The 24730-nt window shown below is 39.8% G+C and overlaps 1 protein-coding gene across 3 annotated transcripts in view; it reads right to left on the reverse strand.

Annotated features, from left to right (window-relative positions):
- Positions 1-24730, reverse strand: part of SH3RF2 (SH3 domain containing ring finger 2) — a 120887-nt gene that overhangs the window by 51268 nt on the left and 44889 nt on the right. For 2 of the 3 annotated variants that reach the window (XM_075209677.1, XM_075209676.1), the window contains exons 3-5: positions 5553-5822; positions 1970-2065; positions 1388-1708 (exon numbers count right to left, since the gene is read on the reverse strand). In XM_075209677.1, coding sequence (XP_075065778.1) covers positions 1388-1708; positions 1970-2065; positions 5553-5822 — 687 coding nt within the window. The remainder of the gene's footprint in view (positions 1-1387; positions 1709-1969; positions 2066-5552; positions 5823-24730) is intronic. The other variant, XM_075209678.1, reaches the window with a different exon arrangement.

The following is a 24730-nucleotide window of genomic DNA, read 5'->3' on the forward strand; positions in this document are numbered from 1 at the left end:
TGTTTGCAGGACAAAGATTAAATAAAAAAGATTAAAAGAAAGGGAAAAAGCTTTTATACACAGAAATATAAATATATATATTATGCTAAATCTTGCTGTAACCCCGCCTTAACATGAAGGGTAATATCAGGGCTGGATTAACCATAGGGCTTACTGGGCTACAGCCCAGGGGCCTATGGCATCCAGGGGGCCCTTGAAAGTGCTCAGCAGCAGTATTGATTGGTCGGGGCGGGGCACTTTCACTGCGGTCCTTCCCCAGTGTGCTGTAGTCTCCTTACTGAGGAGATCTCGTGAGTCTCACTCTCACGAGATCTCCTCAGTAAAGAGCGAACAGCGCGCTGGGGAAGGAGGTAAGTGCCGGGGGGCGGGGCGGTAAGCTCGAATCACTGGGGGGGCCCTCACAGGGGAATGGAGGCCCCCTTAGCCCAGGGGCCTCCATTCCCTTAATCCGGCACTGGGTAATATGAATAGGACCCTAATGTTGTTGAAAAAGAAAAATACATTTTCGCCAGCAACAGGGCTTTTACCCTTTCAAAAGTTGCCCACTAAGTTCCTCAAGACAGACCATTAAATATCCTTTATACAAGCAAGTTTGACATAATTTTAAATACAAAGTAGTTAGAGGAGTAACAATATATTTTGTGCATCTGTAATCTTGTGATCACTGTCTTTCACCTGTTCTGCCCTCTCAACCTTCACTTACTTTTGTAGCAAATATTTGACATATACCGCTCAATTATCAAAATAGAAAAATAGGGACACTTGAGGCCCCACCCTGTTTTGCAGAGGCCACACCTCAGATCCACGCACCCATATCATGTTAGGCGCTGCTCCTGTACAGGACAGATCCATACTTCCCATCCAGCCCAATTTGAGGGCTCTGTCCCGCTATCCCGATTGAGACAGCTTTGTCCTGTGGGTGGGATATTTGGGCGCTATTGTATGCTCACTGCTGTTCTGCAGGGTGAACGGGTGTTTAGAGGGGAGGGGAAGACAGTATGTACAGCCTCGTGCTTAGAAAGCGCTAGACACGCCCCTTTGGGTGTGACCATGCCTCCACTGTAACATGATCATACCCCCAACATGTATACTGGCCACGCACCATACCATAGTGCTGATTCCCAATTTTTGGGAGATATGCAGTTCTCATTACTTTCTCATGAAATACTTAAATGTAATATTTAAGTAGTTTATTAATTGTTGACCAATCAGCACCTTTTTAAAAGACAAGGTATACACCATCATTTATATCAGGTAAATACTTCTAAAATGAGACAACTTTACATTTGAAGTAAATAATTAGAAAACAACCACTACTGTGGGTCACATAGGCTGGTGAAAAGTAAACATGCATAAACATACAAGCTTGTTAAAACACAATGTTTACCTGGCTTGGTGAAGTGGTTAAACACTTGGCTTTCTCAATGACTGCTGTATTACTTGAACTAATAAGTATGGGGGTGCTGATTTCTGGAGTCTGTCGACCCGCTGGAGAGTGCACAATCTTGTTTAATGTATTTAGTGCATTTGTGATGAGGAACTGCCTTGGGCTCTTTCTCCTCCCCTCAGAAATTCTGTGCATTGTTGCAGATTCAGGAGACTTAACCTTTGAGGGGGACTTCTTCAGTGCAGAGGTGGCTGGGAAGTTCTTCACATCTTTTCTTTTACATTTATTTGACTCCAGCAGTTGCATGGCAGTGCTGTTCGGCTGCAAATAAAATTTGATTTTTTTAATCCTCTAGTTTTGCTAATTTTAACACACACACATTATTATCACTTTTTATCAGTTATCAAACTATTGCCAATTATTGTCAATTTCCATGATACATAAAACATCAGTGGAGACAAAATGAAAACCTGATAAAAAACAGCACTGGCAAAAATTGATGGAAAAAGACAGTTTGGATGTGAAAGTATTTCAGAGCACATGTTACATAGTTGACTGCCATAGATGGTATGTCCTACATACCTCTACAAAGAGTAGGGGAAACATTCCAACTTGTTCACCCAACTTGCCTTCCGCCCAATTGTCATCCACTCTCCGTATTACATGGATTATATCATCCTGTAAGAACAAAATATTTGGAGCAATTGAGGATAAAAATTATTAAACATTTTATAAATGACATGCTTATATGTCATAGATCATATCTAGCAAATATATTTTTTAGTTTATATAACACATCACATAAAGCACACTTGTGTTTAGCAAATGCATTTGATATGCTTTTTTCTTGTCTACTACCAATGTAGAGATCTTAATCCAATGTAATTAAATGTGGCACATAAATGCGAAAAAGAATAAGGAACAAGTGACATTCCAAAACACATAACTGCAAATCGAACACAATTAGGCTATAAAGGCCACTAGTTTATTTATTGACTATAATTAATTTATATAGCACCACCATATTATACTATATAAATGATAATAAATAAACAATTGCCATTTTTATGTTGTTTCTAGTATGGTAACATTAGGAAATTTCTAGTGCCCGGCTTACAAAAGCTAAAAATGTATTAAAAAGAAATGCTAGTGGGAATGAGGCATTAGTGTGGCTCCCAAGTGGCCAAAGTATATGCAGACTGAAAGATAAGTGAAACAAGTGCGAGAAATGTTTACAGAGCTATAAGACATCAATACAGGATCTCTCAAACAATTTGTGTGGAGTGGACATTGCACATTACATAGGTCCATCCCTTGAAATAAGGAAACGGAAGGTTTCTTGGAAACATGAAAATCTAAAAACAATTTTTGGACAGTAAAATCTAAGATAATTATGTGGGGTGTTTTTGTTTGTTTTTGGCAAAGGAGGGGATATTGGCATTGGTGGAACTTCTGTCCTGAATATTGTAGCAGTTTATTAGACCTGGTGAATTGAAGCAGAAATTGAAATCAAAGTAGTTAACATAATTCAGAAGGGGCAGGTAGTAGCATGATAGTTATTAAATAAGAAAATAACTAACATGATAAGCCCCTAACACCCTCCCCCCCTCCCCCCCTCCCACATTAAGTATTATTAATTAGTCAAACTCTGTCTCCCTTCATCAACGGCATACCTTCCAACATTGTCCCGGAACTAATGAGGACAAATTTAGCATACTTAATTTGAGGGAATGGCACATTCCCAGGAAGGTAGGGGTGGGGTGTGGTGGGGCGGGGCAGGGCGGCTGCTGCTTCCTAAGCCTCCTCTGGCACCAGCTAATCATGATCCATGGTCTGTTGGCCTGAAAATAGACACTAGTACACTACATACAAGAATGGAATTTAAAGAAGATTAAATACTGGATATATGAACTTGAATTTCGGTTTAAGGATTTTGAAGATTAAAGGACTAATTAACATATGTTTTCTCTAAACTATTTTTTTTCTTTTATTTATTAATAGCCATCTAATAACTGTTTTTATTGCAGTTTACAATTTATTTGGTGATTATGATGAGTACCTATCCTTCTTGAATCCTTTCTTCCTAATTCTGATTTATTCGTAGCTGTATTTGATGGCAGTACTTTTCTAGGTAGGAACAGCACTCACCGTAAGGAGCGCTTAAAAAAAGTTATTACATCGTTTTTGTTAATTTGTCTATCAATGGTTTGCCGTCCCTACAGCATCACTTTGCTAGCATTAGCAGGTTCAAACCAAGTAGCATTAATGGCTAAGCAGTTAATAAGCTAAAATTTCCAGTTACTCAAGTTTCCTTCCCTCTAAGTGTTAAGATAAACACTCTTCGCCAGGCTATCAGAACAGTTTTAGTTAAATCCTCGAGGCCCAGGTTGTTCCATGGATCCAGAACCTCAAATTATATGGTTAGCACTGCCTGTAGAGTTCTGACGTGGGTGCAGTTCATATAGCTAGATAGACTAACATTTCTGGACAAGTGCTATGGCCCATGGGGATGCATGTAATTGAATCTTTGAAAATGGGTAAAGAAACCCTTGGAAGTTTAGTTTGGTCAACCTTACATATGCGAGGAGCAAAAGTTCTCGATCAAGTGAATCCTTTATGTGTGTTAATATCTAAATATATTTTTCAAAGCTGCAAACTCCTTATCCTTCATCAAGAGAAAAAACATAATTTAATGACACTATTTATATAGTCCTGCTGAAATACAATTAATGTGGAAGCTAGGTTAACATGGAGGTCAGGGTTAAAGGCTATCATGATTTCTTATAGTATATTCAGAATGTAAACAAGAGAAATCATAAAAATATACATGTATTAATAAATGAGAATAATCACATAGTTGCAAATGTGAAGATATTATTTGACAACCTTTAATATATAAAGTCATAATAAACGAATGATGTCTGTGTTGGTCAATGATGCGAGAGATGCTAAGTGCACATCTGTGTATAAAATATTACTATACCACCAAAGAGTAGCTCCTCTAGTGATAGCAATGTGATCGGGGCAGCACAGTGGCTTAGTGGTTAGCACTTCTGCCTCACAGCGCTGGGGTCATGAGTTCAATTCCCGACCATGGCCTTATCTGTGTGGAGTTTGTATGTTCTTCCCGTGTTCGCGTGGGTTTACTTGGGGTGCTCCGGTTTCCTCCCACACTCCAAAAACATACTAGTAGGTTAATTGGTTGCTATCAAAATTGACCCTAGTCTCTCTGTCTGTGTGTGTGTATGTTAGGGAATTTAGACTGTAAGCACCAATGGGGCAGGGACTGATGTGAGTGAGTTCTCTGTACAGCCCTGCGGAATTAGTGGTGCTATATAATTAAATGGTGATGATGATGATGATCCCTGGCAGTGCACGGTAGTATTTAATCAAACTGATCACGGGTCACATTGCTATTCCTGACGGTACTGCTCTCAACTACAGAGATTCATTCATTGTTGGGTACTAAATCAGTTAAAATAAATAGAAAAAGCATTATGTCTGACCTGGTTTTTGCCGAGTAATCTTTGCCTGAGCTAATCAAAATACAGCATTACACACAATGAGTAGAACAATGACAGACTGAGATTCACACACAGCCAGAGCTCATAATTTGTGTATTAGGTAGCTAATCTTGTAAATCATTGTAAAACGCCTTGCAGCCACTTTATAGCATTACTAATTAGCACAAACGCGGGGAACACAAATTAACTACTTGTCTTACCCAGTACTCCATGGTAAGGATTTATTAAGCATTAAAAAAGCCATAAAGTCAGAAATGGCTTTGAAATTTCTTTCAAGTTCTAAGTAGCTTAAGTGAAGCACATATTGGACACCTGGTCATTCTGATTTCACATAGTAGCTTAGACAAACTGGATTTTATTATTGGTGATAAATAAATTCTAATATTGGTTTACAAAATGGATGTGCAGATTTGGCTTTCCAGCTATTACTTCACTATAATTTTCATTAGAATTCAAAAACCATCAGCCTTGGCTAGCCTACCAGCTGGAGGGTCAAGGTTAGACATCCTCATCTTCCAGCAATCTGTCCGTTTATGATTAAATTTATGCTGCATGTGATCAAATATTATACAACCGTAATACCACTGTGGAACACGAAACCTCATGTGTACATGACAGCCATGTGTTAGACATTACAGTACCTTTGCAAATTTCAAGAAATCCTTGTTTTCTACCTTGTCTTTCTCCTTCAGTTCAAAGTTATGCAGAGCTTTACAAAGTGCTGGAAGTTGATCTATTTTTCTTAGAATTTTTACCGAGCTTGATGGAAATACACCGCTTCCCCCGTTCACTTCACCATAATACCAGTTCTCATCCAGCTGCCTGTGCAGGACGACAATGTCTCCTTTATTGAAGGACAGGTCACTGGGCGCTTGTCCTCTATAGCTCAATAAGGCTTTAGCACATGGCACCTATAAGAGGGGAAAAAACTGGGTATAAAAAGTGATTCCACAATATAGGTGTTTGTTATTTTTAAGTGTAAATATAAACTCTAGAACATTTTCCTCTTGTGTTGCTTTTCCCTGAGTCCAATAGTACAATGTGTGTAGACCCCCAAGACCAAATATATACAATGTCAATGTTGTAGTCACTCATAGTGCACTGTCCTTATTTCAACAACAGTCTGGGTACCTGGAATTGACTTACTACTACTGAGCAGAGCGTAGCACAGCCCAAGTGAGGCGGAACATCACACAACGGTCCTTAATTTGCAGTTATCCAAGATTTGTCCCAGGAAATTCTCTGTTTTCCAGCACTCACTAACTGCACCCTGAATTCGCCCTGATCTTGTGTTAGGTACAATCCTTACATATATTCTTATTCTCTAATTCTCTAATTTAATATCTGTTGAAAATTAGTATTTATGATGCATGAAAGTACACTTGTAACAAATCCAATAACAAAAATTACATAATGGGAATTATTATAATGGTTCAGCATAAGTAGGAAGTAAAAGTAGACAGTTTAAATATGTAACACAGATGAATGCACCTGTTCAGAAGCAAAGTGTCACTGGGAAATATTGTAAAATGTTGGCAACCGTGCATAGAATAAAACTATATTTAATATGCAAATCAAATTGCCTATTTACAAGCACAAAATGAATCAAACTTTTAGTGAACTCTCATTGGCTCCTTCTTATGGAGGCAACATAAGTAGGTTAAAATATCAGCCAATCAGAAAGTCTTTGGCCCGAAATGATCATTATCAGGTATGCCCATAAATGCAGTTGGAAGATTATCAGCTTGTGCATGCTCTCATCTTCAGGCCTATTTAGTAGGCCCTGTATGTTGGCTACACAAGTGTGTGTAGAAAAACAGCTGTGAATATGTCTGTTACTGTTAGGGCCAAGCACTAGGATGGGTCTGTGTGTGGACAGCTTTTGACAAATCTTTATGGTGATTTTGAATATATTTGCAAATTCCATGTCAAATGTCAGGATTCCCAATATAAAACCACGGAAAGTTGGCATAGTGTTTTGAGGGGCACAACACATTTTTATATACTTAAAACAGTCATTAGGGCAGAGAACCGGTTGTTAATTTATTTGAATCCCACCACTGCCTAAGATCTAAAATATTTCAGTGTTCGCTCACTGTTTAACAAGTGCTTATTTAATACCTCTGGAAAACCTTTCTAGCATTCAGTGTTGCCATCTGAAATAATGTTAATGTATATGAAAATGAAGCCAGTTAGCTAAAAATCAGTTAGCCGTGTCGATTCCCATTGGGCCTTAATGGCTTCTTGATTCGATTTAAGCAGTACTTAGTGTGTAGGTTTAAGTACTTGGGTGTATTGGATCGGTCTCCGCTCTGTGAAAGAAGATGTATCTTATGTTTATGGTTTTTAATTCTAATTTCATTTGACAACTGGATATACTTGTATTTAAATACTTTGGAGAGAGGAATATGTAGATAGCCTGTATTTCATGATATATTGTTGTGTTTCGTACCCACTATGTACCCCTTTCCCCTGATTTATGTCTTTCCCTTCCCCTGTTTTTGTTCCGTACCCCCAGAAAATATTTTATAAAACTCAATAAAATTATTTTCAGTTAAAAATAAATAAATAAAAAAAATAGATTAATATTAAAATCTCATCAAAACTATATTAAACACCCTACATGATGTTCCTGCTCTTTCTTTTGGAGAAACTATTAGGTCATTATTTTGCAGACCATTGTTACCTGGTAATGGTTCTTTAACATACATAGCGCCCTCTATTGGGAGAAGGGATAATTACTAATATAATCACTGCCAACGGGAAGAACCTCAGGGCCATCACTGTAGCAGTGAGCAGAGCCAGCACCTATCTGAAGAGGCATCCAGGCACATCTGGCCACCCAGATGTGGGACAGTTTTGCTCAGACTCACATGGTTACCCCTCATCACACAGAAAGCTCCCACTAGAAGAAGAAAAAATGCAGATACAAATAAACCTTACTTGGGTGAATGTTTACAAACCTAAGCTTGCACTTCCTTTAGTAAACTCTAGTCAGTTAGTTGTCACTAGCATGGCAGCTGATGGTAGTCTGTGACGGTTGCCTCTTGGTGCACAGCCTCAGACTGTGTGACCACATGGACTCCCTCTAGGCTGGGCATGTAGCTCCAGCAAAAGCCAGTGCTGCACATGCAACCTATGAGGGATATGTCTGTGCAGACCAATAGGAGGCTTTAAATGTGGCTGGAATGAGTAATCTGCCACCACTGGGTACCCAAGGGAGGCCTGGGCTTTTAATAATTTCATCGCCCCCATCTCATACCCTGCTCACTATACTTTAGTATATCAATGACAGTGTTAAGGTTTCAAATGTAAAATTATTGAGATAAAATAAGGGGTGAAGAAAGTTAATATCATGGGGTGTTCCTTGCGCTTTGAAAGGGGCATAGTCATTTTCATTCTGCAAAAAACACTTGAATTTTTCATGAGGTCGGAGCTGGCAGATATTGGGTTTCATTCCATGCGCATCTTCCAGTTGTACTGTGGTGGAGAAGCACATTTATAGATGCCCTTTTATTTACTGTAAAAAAAACTACTGCATGTAACAGAGATAATCCGAATGTTCTGCAAGCAGTCTTTAAGGAGAAAAACGGAAAAATATATTCTAATGAAAGTGGTAGTAAGCTGGATCTTTATGTGACAATTACACTCTTGCAAAATGCATCACTTCACATTTATCCGCTGTCACCATAAATGTAGCAACACTTCTAGCTTTGGAAAGAATCTCCTGAGAGCGGAGAGTAGGTGTTCACATTGGACAGCACTGGGCAGACGATCTAACGTGACAGTGCAAAATTAAAGTGATTTGTGATGTGCATGCTTTATGCTTTGTAAATGGGGTCCTAATTATTCCCTTTTATGAAACACTAAGGATTAGAGATGTTCACTGAACCCCTTGTTTTGGTTTTGGTTTTGGTAAAACCACCCTCACGTGTTTTGGTTTTGGGTTTGATTTTGTATCTGTATTTTTTTTAAAAAATTACTAAAATATGCTAAAATCACATAATTTGGCTCTTTTTTGTTCCTACATTATTATTAACCTCAATAACATTAACTTAGTCGTTTTTGAACACCTCACAGGTCACAATATAATTTTCATCCACTTTCAGTCAAAGACTGTAGCAAGCTGGCTGGATACTAAGCAACAGAGCAATGACACAAACACACAGCTGTTCATAGTACATATAGGAAACATTGCCACACAGCAGTGGCAGAAAAGAAAAGTGGTGCAAGATGGAATTGTCCTTGAGTCCTCCCACTTATCCATATGTTAAAAAAGGTTTAACAAACTCACACACAAACAGGAGGGGTAGCAGGTACAGTTTAATAAACCAAACTTTAGCAAAAAGGAGTGCCACTTTTGTGACTGAAGTGCTTGGTTTGTTTGGGACCCCACAAAAAAAGCTAGCAATTGGCTTAAGACAGCTAAGCTAACAGTGCTGTCAATGAACTGTAAGACTGCAGCGAGCTGGCTGGTTACTAATCACCAGTGCAACGGCAGAAACACATGGCAGTTTATATCACAAGTAAGAAACATTGCCACACAGCAGTGGTGCAAGATGGAATTATCCTTGGGACCCTCCCACCCACCCTTATGTTACATATTAAAAAGGATATGTACAGTTTAAATAAAAAAACAAGCACTTCAGCGACATGGAGTGTCACTTTTGTGGCTGAAGTGCTTGGTTTGTTTGGGCCCCCACAAAACAAGCTACCAATAGCTTAGCTATCTTAAGCCCAACGGTGCTGTCAATGACTTCTACAGTGGCAAGATGTTGTTGTTATCATCCTCACCCTCATCAGTGTGTACATCATCCTCACACAATATTAATTCATCCCCACTGGTGTCCACCATTACAGAAGTCTCTATACTTTGATGAAATTGGCAGCAAAGGCCTTCCTTGTGGACTTTGTAGTTCATTTTGTTTAACATCATTTATTCCCCATTTTTAGGAAGTAGCCTCCTACGCCGATTGCTGACAAGGTTCCCGGCTGTGCTGAAAACTCTTTCTGAGTACACACTGGAGGGTGGGTAGCTTAGGTATTGCAAAGCGAGATTGTAGATGGGTCTCCAAATTGCCTTTTTTTCCTCCCAGTATGTAAAGGCATTGTATGACGTGTCTATTTGCACGCTGTCATTAAAATAATTTTCCACCATCTTTGGATGTTGATAATAGGATCGGGTAGAGTTACGGCAGAGGTGTCATGATTGTTGGCCAATTCTTTTAGACCAGACCAGATGTCAAAATGTGCATCACTACTGAAACTCTTGGGAAAGCTAAGGTTTGCAAGCGAGCTAGCTGGTTACTAATCGCCAGAGCAACGGCACAAACACACGGCAGTTAATATCACATCTAGGAAACATTGCCAGACAGCAGTGGCTGAAAAGAAAATTGGTGCAAGATGAAATTGTCCTTGGGCCCTTCCACCCACCCATATGTTAAAAAGGTTTAACAAACTCACACAGAAACATGAGGAGTAGCAGGCACAGTTTAATAAACCAAGCACTTCAGCGACAAGGAGTGTCACTTTTGTGGCTGAAGTGCTTGGTATGTTTGGGCCTCCACAAAACAAGCTACCAATGGACTGTAATAAACTGTAAGAGTGCAGCGAGCTGGCTGGTTACTAATCGACAGAGCAAAGGCACAAACACACGGCAGTTCATAGCACATCTAGGAAACATTGCCACCCAGTAGTGGCAGAAAAGAAAAGTGGTGCAAGATGGAATTGTCCTTTGGCCCTCCCATCTACCATTATGTTGGATTGACATAACATAATTGATAGGCAGCAGACTTGACCAGGTTATAAAGTCAACAATATAATGACATCGACAGTATTATTGGGATAATTGAAATGTAGACAGTAATTATTAGGTTGATAATTCAAATGTAGACAGTATTATCCCTAACTATATCCCTAGACCTGCCCCTATACCTAGACCTGCTCTATCCCTAGACCTGTACCTATCCCTATCCCCAGACTTGTCCATATCCCTGTCCCTATCCTAATCCATAGATCTGTCCCTAACCTTATCCCTAGCCCTATAATAATACTGTCCACATTTGAAGAGTCTACCTAATCATACTGTCCACCATGTGAATTGGTGACCTGATAATACTGTTGACACCTGAATTGTCGACTGTTACACAAGCTGATAGACCAAGGCCAAAATGTAAAATAGTCTAAGATGAATTTGTCCATGGGACCACACTCCCACCCATATGTTAAAAAGAACATGTACAGTTTAGCAAACCAAGCACTTCAGTGACAAGGAGTACCACTTTTGTGGCTGAAGTGTTTGGTTTGTTAGCCCCCACAAAACATGCTACCAATAGCTTAGCCACCTTAAGCCCAACAGTGCTGTCAATGAGCTCTACAGTGGAAAGTAATGCACCAGTGGAAGCAGTTCTTGCCCATGATAAGAAGGAGGTCATTGTCATGTCTGGGCAAAAGACCAAAAAATCTACCTCTTATGTCTGGAACTTTTTTTACCCAAATCCTGACAACAGTTGTCTAGCCATTTGTAGTGTTTGTAAAGCCACAGTCAATAGAGGTAGAGAACTTGACCATCTAGGAACCTCATCCATTTGAAGCGAGTTCATGGCAAACTTTTTGGAAAATCAGAAAATTATGCTAAAAAAATAACAACAAGCAATCCAGCATCAGCTAGCTCCCAACTCTCTAACATGGTTCCCAGCACCTGCAATCTACACCGCTAACAACTTCATCAACAATATTCTCACTTATGATCGGAGTTTATCCTACATCCAAGTTGCTAAGGCTAGATGACTCCTCCCCTATCCAGGATTCCTCAGAAGAATCCTTGAGGGTTAGGCCCGCTGCTGCTGCTCCTGCTGCTGGGTGTGGATCTTCATCCCATAAGCAGACCAAGAAGAAGACTACTAGTAGTTTACAATGATTGACTGTTAAACAATGCTTTGCAAGAGGAAGCAAGGCGACTATGCTAGTATTAGATCTGCATCCAATATCCACCATTAATGCAGCAGGTTTTAGACAGTTTATTAAAGTCCTGTGTCCCTGTTACCAAATTCCATCTCTACACCATTTTACTAGACAAGCAATTCCTCAACTGTACCAGGAGGTTACAAATTTTTTTTATTGGGCTACAAAATGCCATTCTACCCACTGTACACTTAACCACAGATATGTGGACAAACGGAACTGTTTAAACTAAAGATTATATGACTTTGAACAGCCAACTGGTTGGTGAATGACATTCAGCAGCAGGAACAGCAGCAGCATTTAACAAACAACTCCAGATCTTTCAGAGGCAGGTTACTCTGTGTATAACCGGCTTCACTAAGAGGTATACCGCTGACAACCTGTTTGAAAACAGGTTGTCAGCGGCTTATGACTTATCTCAGTTGGAATCTCCTCAGGATATGTGACTTCTGATAATGCCACCAATATTGTGTAAAGCAGGGCAAATTCCATCACATTCCCTGTTTCGCACACACAATCAACTTGGTGGTACAAAGCTTTTCAAAAAATGACAGTGACATGCAGAAGATGCTGTCTGTGTCCTGAAGAATTTTGGGTCATTTTCAGCATTCTGCAACAGCATGTAGGAGATTGCAGCAGCTGCAAGAAGAAAAGAATTTGAGGGGGGATGTACATTAGTCCAGCGCAGTGGAGAATACTTTCTGTGTTGTGCAAGGTGCTGAACCACTCGAAGTATTCACCTGTGAACTGAGCTCAGGCACTGCTAGCTTGAGTAAAGTGATTCCTCTAATTAGACTTTTGGAAAAGCAGTTCGAGAAATTGAAGCAGGAGATGAAACAAAGCAATTCCGCTAAGTATGTTGAACTTGTAGAACTTTATACTTGTACTTTAGGATTCAAGAGTTATCAACATCTTGAAATTGGATCACTACATTTTGGCAACTGTGCTTGATCCAAGGTTTAAGAGCTATGTCTTCTCTTTCTTTCCAACTGACCCAGATGTCAAGAGATGCAATGAGCTCCTGGTGAGCTAGTGACAACTCAAGTGGTACATGACACTACGACGTCTCCTCCTTCAGTTTCTCAGGCAACTGCTGCTATCAAAAAACTTTCCCAAGAGACCCAGTGGCGATGCAGATGCATAAGTATAACATTTTGATATCAGGTCTGGTGTAAAAGAATTGACAACAAATTATGATGGCTCTGCCATAAAAAAACCTACAAATTCCACGAGGAAGGACTTTACCGGCAATTAAATTAACGTACAGAAACTTCTGTAATGGTGGATTCCAGCGGGGATGAATTAATATTGTGTAAGGATGATGTACACAATGATGAGGATGAGGATAATGGTGAGGATGATGATAGTGTAGACTGCAGGTGGTGGGATCTAGCTGAGAGAAGGGAGCTAGCTGATTCTGTACTGATTGTTGTTATTTTGGGTAGAATGGCAGGTTGGCAATTTTATTTTTATCTGCAGTAAACATTTCATTTATTAGAGAGGTGTTTTTTTCTTTACTAATGTAAAAGCTTGTTTTTTGGATTTCAATGTCCCTGACTTAAACCCACTATGCCCTTGAGCATAGACTTTAGTAGATGACCTGTGTTGACTAGTAATACTATGACTGGTGCCAGCAGCTGGTTTCCATATCGATGGTGCTGAGCATTGGCACTGGAGACTAACAAGAACACTGCTATCCATTCTGTTTTTGTATGAGCAATGGCACTGTACAAAGGCACTGGAGACTGCAGAGTGACAAGAACACTGCTACCCCTTCTGTTTCTGTGTGAGCAATGACACTGTACAATGGCACTGGAGAGTGACAAGAACACTGCCACCCCTTCTGTTTCTGTGTGAGCAATGGCACTGGAGACTGGAGAGTGACAAGAACACTGCTACCCCTTCTGTTTTTGTATGAGCAATGGCACTGTACAAAGGCACTGAAGACTGGAGAGTGACAAGAACACTGCTACCCCTTCTGTTTCTGTGTGAGCAATGGCACTGTACAATGGCACTGGAGAGTGACAAGAACACTGCCACCCCTTCTGTTTCTGTGTGAGCAATGGCACTGGAGACTGGAGAGTGACAAGAACACTGCTACCCCTTCTGTTTCTGTGTGAGCAATGGCACTGTACAATGGCACTGGAGACTGGAGAGTGACAAGAACACTCCCACCCCTTCTGTTTCTGTGTTAGCAATGGCACTGGAGACTGTAGAGTGACAAGAACACTGCAACTCCTTCTGTTTCTGTGTGAGCAATGGCACTGAGCAATGTCACTGGAGACTGACTAAAACACTTCCCCACCCCTCCTGTTTCTATGTGAGCAATGGCACTGGAGACTGCCAAGAACGCTGCTACCCCTCCTGTATGAGAAATGGCGCCAGGGAGGGAGGTACCTATGGAATCCAAAACTTGCGAGATCCAATGCCGCAACAATGACATTTTGCCTCGATTTCAGTTCCGAGGATGCGGGAAAGTACTGAGCCGAGCCGGCTCGATACTTGGATTTACGATGTTCGTGGGGCTTAGTTTTCAGAAAACCGAGTCTGAGCATCCCTACTAAGGATATACTCTTTCACCATATCCTACATGTCACAAAATCATAAAGATTGTACCTATATCATTTTCCTTTCTAGGCGCAGCAAACAAAGTATGTCCTTTTTGCTATGCCATGCTGTGTTTAGTATGGAGAACTAATCTGACCATTTCGTTGCTATATCCAAGTTTGACTGAATGATTACACCTGGAAAATTGTCAATTCTTAAGGCCCCGTAGTCAAATATAATTGAAACATGCTTCCAACATAATATGAGTATCAACGTAAATTGCTACCTTAAATAGTGTTTTGGCTTCAACTTGTTGCTTACTGGGACAAAACAAATTTAACTGCTGGCAAAGTAAGTGTTGTCTGGTGGTGTCCAGACAGGTTGCAACAACTTCTTTTGTGAAAAACAAGAACTATATTCTTTATAAGTGATATAGGAGAAAGCAAAATGAGGTGGTTCAGTATTCTAATAAAACTCATGCTTAGAATTGAATTATTAGGCATATGAGAAACTTTATGATGCCCTTACTGTAACCCCCTTTCTTGTCCATGGCTGGCTTAATTGCACTTCATAATTAACACAGCGGCAATACTAATACTCTATTAATACTCTGATTTCATCACTATTCAAAAGCTCAGTCAGTCCTTACATATCCAGTAGAATTACATTTTAAACCCAGTTAAACTACATGGAAATCCCTTGACGCCACATAACCCTCCTCTCTTTCAGCCCCAGAATTACTCTCTATACTTTATGTGACATACGCCTCTTTCTCACCCCCAGTTCTCACTGCTTCTTGCACGTCTCAGTCTATGCATTTCAGGATCTGTTTATCGAGCCAAGCTATGTCTGCAAATTGGTGGAAAGATAGATTAGCTTTTGTTTAAATGCTTCAGGGAAGGGAAATCCAAATACATTCTGGAGAAGCTTAAGCATGTACTGTCTGATAATGTGTATTTTTAAGTGGGTTTCTATCTCATCCTTTAGTAAAAGGAGTATCGTGCAAGCAAAATAAATGGACTGTCTATATTAACTTATTACATACATAAAGACAGCAGTTAGCTTTAAGTTGGACAATGAAAGTGACTGTGATTGGTTGCTGTGGGTTTTAGTAAATAACCCATATAATATTTGGCATACGCTGTGAAGATACTGGGTTAACATTTAACTCTTTCACCCACCAGCTGGTGTGCCAGTCTGGCACACCAGGTACCCCTAGTGTGTAAGAAATCACTTAGGCAAACTGTTGGAAAAACAGTGTATAATTGTACAAAACACACACAACAGATTGCAGGTTTTTCAAGTAACAAGTAACATAAAGGAGCTTATATCATGTTCTCCCAAAGTGAGGATCCAGATTCTGAGCCACATGATTCACAACTCTACTAGCAATGTATGGACCATGCCCAAAGTCATCATGATTAAAGTTCCAAAGCACCAGCAATGGTCCACGACCAGTCCAACAGGAGCCGTAAATCAGCACTATCCTAAGTAGCAGCAGGCACCCTGCCAGTGCTCTCTATAGAGCAGAGCATTGAACTTCTTCTGAGAATGAGTGGACCATATGTGCCACTTAGAAGAGGTCTCTGCTCTACCCTCGGGTGGAGCGGTTGCCTGGGAGGAGGCAACTCAGCATTATCTAGGGCCCCTCACCTATTACCCCAGATCTAGAGCACACCCACCCCCTATATTGTTATGTCCCTGTACAGTACAATGTCTGGCTCCATGTATTCTAGCTGGACTAAGTGTTAAAGTGGGGGTTTTTTTGTGAGAGGGCAGGTAGATTTTTATTTAGCAGCATATTAGGCAACATTTTTATTGTACGTTTACCATACTGGAAAAAAAAATCACCACCTGTCCATTACAGCTCGGATTCTGTGATGGCAGGCACTTGGTAATATGCTTAAAGGCATCTGTTAAACTGCATATATTATAAACATGCAAACATAAATAAATATAAGTATAATTGTGTGCATTTGTTTGTGCACAGGGTGATTTGTTTTTATCTTCTGTGTTTCTGAAAACCTTGAGTGAAATTCCCTACCATGCACAAATTCATCCCATTTTAAGATGCAATGTACAAATAGAGTTGCACTCAATGTTTTAGCTAAGCCACTTTCTCTGTTGCTGTTTCCCTCCACAAAAGTATCACTCTTTCATCCTCTTTAATTCAAATTCTGCAGATACTAAAAGGCTTGTGAATCATAGTCAATCAACTTTATTTTTCTTTTGTGAAAAAAAACCGACTAAACTTATGCTGAAATTTAGCTAAGGAGGTTTAAAAATAGTTCAGCAGTCATGGGATCTTGAAAAGAAGCAAGAAGGTGTTGGAGAAAGGAATTTGGGCACAGTTGGCCAAGGCTAAATACATTCCTGTCACTGTATTTCATAGCGTGTTTTGACAGATTTCATTCCAACACAAATTTTCCCTGCTCACATTGTGCAATTTTATCATAAATTATATAAAGTGATTTATTAAACACTTATGAATTTATTTTAGAAGCAAACAAAGAATTACAATGGATGAAGCAATTATGCAATATACATACAAAATAAGAGTAATATTTTAGACAAATAATAATCTAAGAGACCTGCTGAAAGATTTTTTTAGGTGGGAATTCACCGGTCATCGCCTAGATGTCCGGTTGCGTACATTGACGGCCATTATGGTACAGAATCTCCTCTCATTTTGTCCTTGCATCCTTATGAGACAAGAGGGAAAATGAGAAGAGATTTGAGTGAAAACTCCATGCAGTGTGTCTCTGGGACTGTTCCTCGGACACACTGCGGCAGCTTGCACCAAATTGAATCCCCTGAAAGGGTGTAGTGATGCACCTAAAAAGCACACAATACATAACAGTGCACAGCTAGTAAGGGATACTCTGCTGGTTGGCAAGTGATGTATATTATAAATGTAACTCCAAAATGACCATATATCAGATAATGATTGTATCCTATCAAAATCAAAATGATCATTATCAGATGGGGCGAAACCAGGGGTTAAATTGTATTACTATTGCACTTCTTATCGCACAGTGGGATGGACTATGGCAATGATAACTTTAAATCATTTGTGTTCACCAGTTATTCCCATGGTCAAGAAGAGGTGGGTACCAAGCATGTTCAATTGAAGGTTAAATCCAACAGAACTCCCTGTTCTAAAGGTAGCTCCAATCATGTTTCCCCTAGTGTATATTTTGCTGTTATGTATATTTTAACCTGTGTACATTATGCTGTAAAATATACAATGAAAGTGCTGAAGCCATCTTGGGTGAACAATTCCACAAACAGTGTCCAAAGCCAACTTGCTCCAAAGGTGCAGTTAGATGGCTATGCATCCGGAATTGCCGATCAGCCTGGTGCTTGGGACTTGTAAAAAGCACCTTAGGGGCTTAATGAACCCAGAGATGAACAATAGATCTTATCATGTCGGTGGTCAAATTGAACATTGATCTTGACACTCAAGCTTAAGCTTAACGAGCAGGATGAGCTGTTTGTGGCCACTTAAAGACCTTAGTGGAATAACTCATCCTTTATTGGAAATTTAAGGACAAAACCTACATAGTAGTGACATTAACCTATCAGTGTCAGATGATCAGTAACTCATAAGTTTCACTAGAAACAAAAAATGATTAGTGATTTATTAAAACAAACATTTAGTTTTATTATTTTTATGTCAGAAACAATAATGTTTTATAACATGAGCCTGGATAAACCGTTTAGCAGAATGAATTTATAGTGGAATAATTCTGTTTTGGAGCAAGATTTCATCCATTGGCAGGCCTGTTTGGTGTACCATGGTCGAGATTTAGAGACTATGGGCCTGATGCCGGTTGGACACATTTACATCTAGAAACACAGGTGCAATTTATGTTAACACAAAAAAATGCATTTACGCATGGATTTTAAGACTCATGTGAATCAAAATATAAGCTAAAATGCATATGTATGATCCTCATATGACAGTCTTCATCATCATCTTGATGAAGACTGGTGATTGTGACTGGATCACTTACAAATAACTTACAAATAACTTATTTGTGGCTGGATCATGTAGAAATAAATTTTTTAGAAATGTATTTCAACCAGAGGTGCAGGCACCAATGTATCATTTAAAATGCACTTATCATGTTACATCATTGATACATATGTTTTGTATGGAAGTGTCATTGTTTGGGTTTGTAAGTTTGCTATAGGAAATGCATTATTTCTTAAGGTATATATCTGATACAATAAGCATTTGTTGAGGAAGGGGTTTTATGTATTTTGGTAGGGAAATGAGTTGTTTGGGGTTTTGTAACTATCTTTGGGAATTCTCAAGTGGAGGAAATGTGTATTCTACAACTATCTGAAGAAAGGACCTTAATCTGAAGAAAGGATGTTAGCTGAACAAAGGATGCTAATCTCCTGTTAATTAGACCTTTTGATGTGCAAGGGTCCAGCACCTGAAGGCACAGGAAGGTTTAATTAGACGTGCTACTAGATTTTCTGCGTACAAAACAAGATGCAGGAAATCACAGAAAGTTTTATGATATCACAGATAAGTGTAAATATTGTTAGCTTTGCATTGCATTTAAATCCATGTTTGGGTAAACAAATTGCATTCTGATTCTAAAAATAGCTCAGACCTCCAGGGGCTGGCTTACCCTTTGAGGCTGTGTCCAAATCTGTATAAAAAGCACTCTCTTGTATTGAAAATTGTTCTTCTTGTTCCATATGACCTAATCACTGATACCTCCAATCAGTGTGACTGCAAATAAACATTACTTGCTTCAAAGACCTGCTTGAAAACATCTTCCATGCTGAAAATCCTGTGACCTACGAAATCTAATCCGTTTCTGGCTGTCTAAGTTTTGGACCCAGCTTCCCTGCACCACCACTCTGCCCACTACCCAGCAGCTCTGGCCAGTGTGATAGGCCAGGGGGGATCCATCCATAGCAACCCTGATCTATAGGAAGAGGTCAGGAGTACCAGCCCAGGTACACCAGTAACGAGTTACATTAGCAACGTCAGTTGTCCAGAAGAAACCCGGTTCTGGATGCCAGTAAAGAGGTCAAGTGGTGTCAGCATTTGTAAGCCCCTCCTACTGCAGTGAGAGGGCGCATTTGGGATAACGAAAGGGAACAGTGGCAAACTAAGCCCAGCCGGTTCCCAGCAATAACAGATAGGGTGGCATAGGCAGTCCATCCTGTCACAGTGATGATGAAGACTAGTTGAAAAAAATGCCACTACCAACACTAGACTGTAACAGTCTAGCCTATGGAAACACTATGACACCTGCAACATGGGGTCCTCCCAGAGGCAGTACTAGCGAGCTGTGGGCCCGGTGCAAGGAGGAGGAAACCGGGGCCCCCAACCCTCTGCAACTGGCATGCAATGGACCCCATTATCTCCATGGGCCTCGGTGCATGGCACCTGCCGCACCAATGGTAGTTCCGCGACTGGATACTCCGTCACTCAGCCCTAGCCTGTTCACTAGGTCTTGTCCGAACACTTCTTGTTTGATGAGTGTTGGGGTAAAGAATGTGTTAAAATATAGATAAAAGCATTTTTTGCTACATGTCCAAACAAGCCCTGACATGCCTAAACTGTTTGGGGTATGCTGGTACTTGGAGAACTACCAGGGCCACTGGGACCTATCATGCATCTGTAAAAAAAATACTATAAACTCACACACTGTTACAAAATCCCTTTAATAAAAATAAAAACTCCCCTACACACCCTTGTTCACCCCTTTATAGCTCACCTAAATCCTGGGAGTGATCCTCTTCTTTCTACCTGCTTACACTTCTTTGGGAATAAAGAAAAAAAACTCTGTGGAGCAATGAGAACTTGTTTCTTGCTCATAGTGAAGTGAGAAAGCAGACAAATAGCTAGTTTGTAACATTTAGGGGTCTATTTATTAAGACTCCTATATAAAGCAGGTTACTGATCACTGTTATCGCAGCTATCAAAAATCTTTTTCAGGTAGTTTAAGAAAAATGTATCACTAGGGCAGCTCAGGGATGCTCCGCTCCTCCGCTACACTGTCTGGCAGCAGTAAAAGGAGTCTTATCGTTTGCCAAGCCAGTTCTGGGACCATCTGAGCATTCATGGTCTGGCATTCCGACTCGCTCATGCGCATTGGAACTGGGAGCCTGGACTTGGGCTTAAAGTTACTGATTCTCTAAAAATTAAAATAAATCAATACAGTAAAAAAAGAAAAAAAATGAAAAAAATAAAATAAACATTTTTAAAAAGGGAAAATGCTTTATTTTAAAATTAAAGCATTTTGTTCATTGCATCCCATGGTCAACTCAATCCTGAGATAGCATTAGCAATCGTAGAGTAGCGGCGTGATGGCTACCATTGGTGATAACCAACATTAGTCTTCACCCACAGGAGTTAGGGTTATCTCCCTTTAATAAATAAACCCCTAAATGAGTTGCTTACTAATGAAAGCCCCACCCTACTTCCCTTATGTAGCAATTATGTGGCGTCCTCTTATGCTGTTAACTGCAGTGCCTGAATTCTGATGAGTGCTGCAGTCCGTCTACTAGCTTCAGGTAATTGAGAAGGTCCCCACATAATCTGCTACATTTGGCTGGACATATTAAGTGCAGTTGCATTTACATGCCTGATGACAAGTAAAGCTTGCAACTTAATACAGTTCTGGGCTTCAAAATAACCTTGCATTGAACTAGATGGAAAACTTAGAGATCACACAATTTCCTATTTGTTCTTCATTTTAATACATCAAGTTATACAGGAAAGATATTACACATTGTTCCAGGGCAACAGAAAAGCAATTCTACAGTTTTTATCAAACTACAACCTCCAAGAAGTTCAGCCAGAGAGTCTGACACTGCTTCAGAGCCACACATAGGATACCGGGCACAATATACTCTTAACATCAAAAATAAGGTTGGCATTGGATCACTGACCTTCTGCGTTGGGCTTACCCACTAAGCTCTCCCTGCCTTAGGTTTATACAAAGTTGACTAGAGGTAACAATAAAGGAGGTATCATCTCCTGGCACCAGCACTTGACAAACGTATACATGCCTCTCAGACTAAGTGGGAAATAGACCTGGCAGCTCTTTCCCCAGGTCAATGGGAAAGTATTTACAACCACTTATCTAAAATGTCTAAATGAACTAACCATGTAGAAATATTTTTTGAAGCTTTTATACCGTACTTACCTTACCCCATCCCGCCTTCACAATATAGAGCCCTCTCACTCCCCATTATGTTGGCACCACTGTGGGGCAGTTGGAGATGTTCTCGATGTGTTTTGATCCAGCCCAGTAATTCAGCCACTCTTGGTAGAGGTTTTCCATTTAGCGGCAAAGGTGACCAAGGTGACCCTAGCCTCATAAGCACTCATTGCCCTCCTTCATCTGTATCCCGAACAATTGCTGAAGCACCATAGATATGTGTGGAGTCATATCCTTATAGCCACAAGGATGGCAGTCACGCAACAATGGAAACAACCTTTACTCTCAGCCATCCATAAAATTGCAGCCGAAATCCAGTTCAGCTTCAAGATGGAGACATATGAAGTTCCTTACTCTATCCTCCCCCATAGTCAAATGGATGGCCTGGCATGAGTTCACTACAGATGGTGAAGGCTCTATGCTATTACAGCCAGCAAATTAAATGGCCCTAGCTGCCTCTACCCCAACCGACCAATACCCCACCTCCTAGTTCTGAATGATATGTAACAGCTTAGCTCTGTGTGCTAGTTCTGAATGACAAGTAACAGTTTAGGCTCTGTGTGCTTAATTGGCCAAAAGGCGCTGCATCTATTGTCTTCCATTTACTAATGTCAATTTATGCTTTATTGAACCTTTTGTTATGTCTGCTCCTACTATATAACCCCCCACTTCCCTCCTTTTTTCTGTACCCTTTTTCCCTTACTCAATAAAAATCTCAATAAACAGAATTCTGCTAAAAAAAAGGTTAGAAACTAGCAAATATTGTACTGCTAAAAATAAATACAAATTCAAGTATGCAAATACCAAGTGCAATGACATGACATTATGGCACGTTACTGGATTAATCTTTTGCTTCCTCCCAAATACAAACATGGCATCTTGTTTTATACTGTGAAATATTTATAGTCAATACAAGAAGAAAGCAATGGCCAGACTATGCCAGTCTTGCCTGTAATTTATATTAGCAATTGCTAAAGAAATCCTCTGAATGACAACTTAAGCACCACTGCCCTCTAATAATCCTTCATGACAAGGGTGCAATCATACCTGGCAGACACACCGCCTATGTAATCAGAAAATTGGAAGAAGTGTGGCAGTTATTCCTAATATGTGAGAGAAGTGTCTCAAAGTGATGCATTGATGGCAGATAAAAATTACACCGCATTGCCCACACAAATCATCCAATTTCCCAGTGTGCATTACATGTAACTGTGTAGACCATATTGGAATGTACAATGTTTTCAATTCCAGTTTTTTTTATATTACTAATGGAGATTTTGGACACTTTCAAATACAGATTCTGAGTTTACATCTAAAGGTTATACTTTTATATGTTCATTTACTGTCCCATAGCCATCATATATATCATAACCATCATTCTGTATTATGTTTGTGAATGGCATAGAGAAATATATGCAAATTAGAAGGTAGAAAAAGCGAGAAGAGACAGATTCAATAGACATCTCAGTAAATGCGGAATATTACTTGGGGTCTGGCTAACAGTCATTTGCTCTGGTTACAGTAATAAGTCCTCACTGCTGCCCAAAGTTCATGAATACCATGCTGACTGTATGTAAATGTCTGGTGACATCTAGGAGTGCTCTCTCTGCTCCTGCCTAGGCAAGTTTCTTTTTCATAGTGGCAGCTTATTGTCCATTGAGAAATTGCTGCCAGCAGGTACGGGGCAGACTTCCCAACATCCACTGGCAACAGACTCCAGGTAACATTTATTCTTTATTTGTATTTAGCTTATGAAATTCCAACCAAAACTACACTTTCAAATAGCATTAGAAAAAAGTATACATTTCTACATGACGTTTTCCAGTTGCCATTTTTTATAAATAGCTCTCATTGTATTGTAGAAAAGACTGTAAGGTAGAACTCAGGTAGGATGATGGATATATCTAGTCAGTCTTCTTTATGTAGCCAATTAGGCAACTATGATGCTTAAAATCATGCTTTTTGTGTCAACTCTAAGGAGAGCTACAAAGAATAGTGGAGACTCTTGGGCACAGGTGTCAGACATGGAAAGTCAGTAACAGAAGGTAGAGGTAAGGCTGGTATGTGAGCTATTGTCAGGTCAGGCAGTTAGGATCAGCGGTGAGACAAAAAGAGGTGAGAAAAGTGTACAGTACAAAGAGGCTTAAAACAAACCCAAGTATAAGTACTATAACTGGTTTAAAATAGGTGCCTGTGAACAACTGTGTGTACACTCAAATAATCTAACTCGTAACAAGTTACACAAAGATGTATTAAGTGCTGAGTGAACAGCAAGAGAGTGTGACGATGTAGTTTAATATGGGTGGCATCATTCCATGAATTGGCCACTACTTGAACTGTGAATTAATTATAATCCCAGAGCATTAATAATTCATACAATTTACTTCAGTTACAACTGCCAAAATAGGATGAAATTAGCTATTCGTCATTTGCATAAATAGGGTTAATATCAAATTATCAAAGCCTGTAGACTTGCAAGCTCATCATTTTTCTGTATTTAGTTTTGTTTGAACAAGCATGAATAAACTTGTTTGAAAATCCACCAAGATGTGACCTGTTTGGTAAGTGGATTATTTGATGCACGCATTTTTCTGGAGGTAATGCAGTAAGCACTCAGGATTTATACTATGATTTGATACAACAGAGCTTACATAGTATCAGTTTCCATATGCACAAGCTCATGGGGTGGTCTCACACATGCACCTTAAACACCGACATCAGCATTTTGGACAAAGTGTCGAATGTGCTTGATAAAAACACTCTGTAAATGGAATTCATTTTATCTATTCAGACACTTCCACACAGGCAAAATAAGGACTAGTTTGAAAAATTCCTGTGTGCCACCACCTTTAGTGATTGACACATTTTTTAATTTAAACGTTACAGACAGCTTATACAGTAAATACATCAGTACTGATATACAAAGGGAATTATTTATACTCGTTGTATTGTTTTTTTTCTATATGAGCACCCCCCTCCCTATCCCACTCCCATTTACTGGCAGTGGGATGTAGGTGCCTCCATTGGTGCCTACTCCTGGTTCAGTCTCTCTCAGGCTAGCTTTTAATTTTCTCCACCACAGGATCTTGCAAATTTAAAGTGAACAGGTACCC

The sequence above is a fragment of the Mixophyes fleayi genome, chromosome 4 (assembly GCF_038048845.1).
Source record: "Mixophyes fleayi isolate aMixFle1 chromosome 4, aMixFle1.hap1, whole genome shotgun sequence".
NCBI classification, from domain to species: Eukaryota; Metazoa; Chordata; class Amphibia; order Anura; family Limnodynastidae; genus Mixophyes; species Mixophyes fleayi.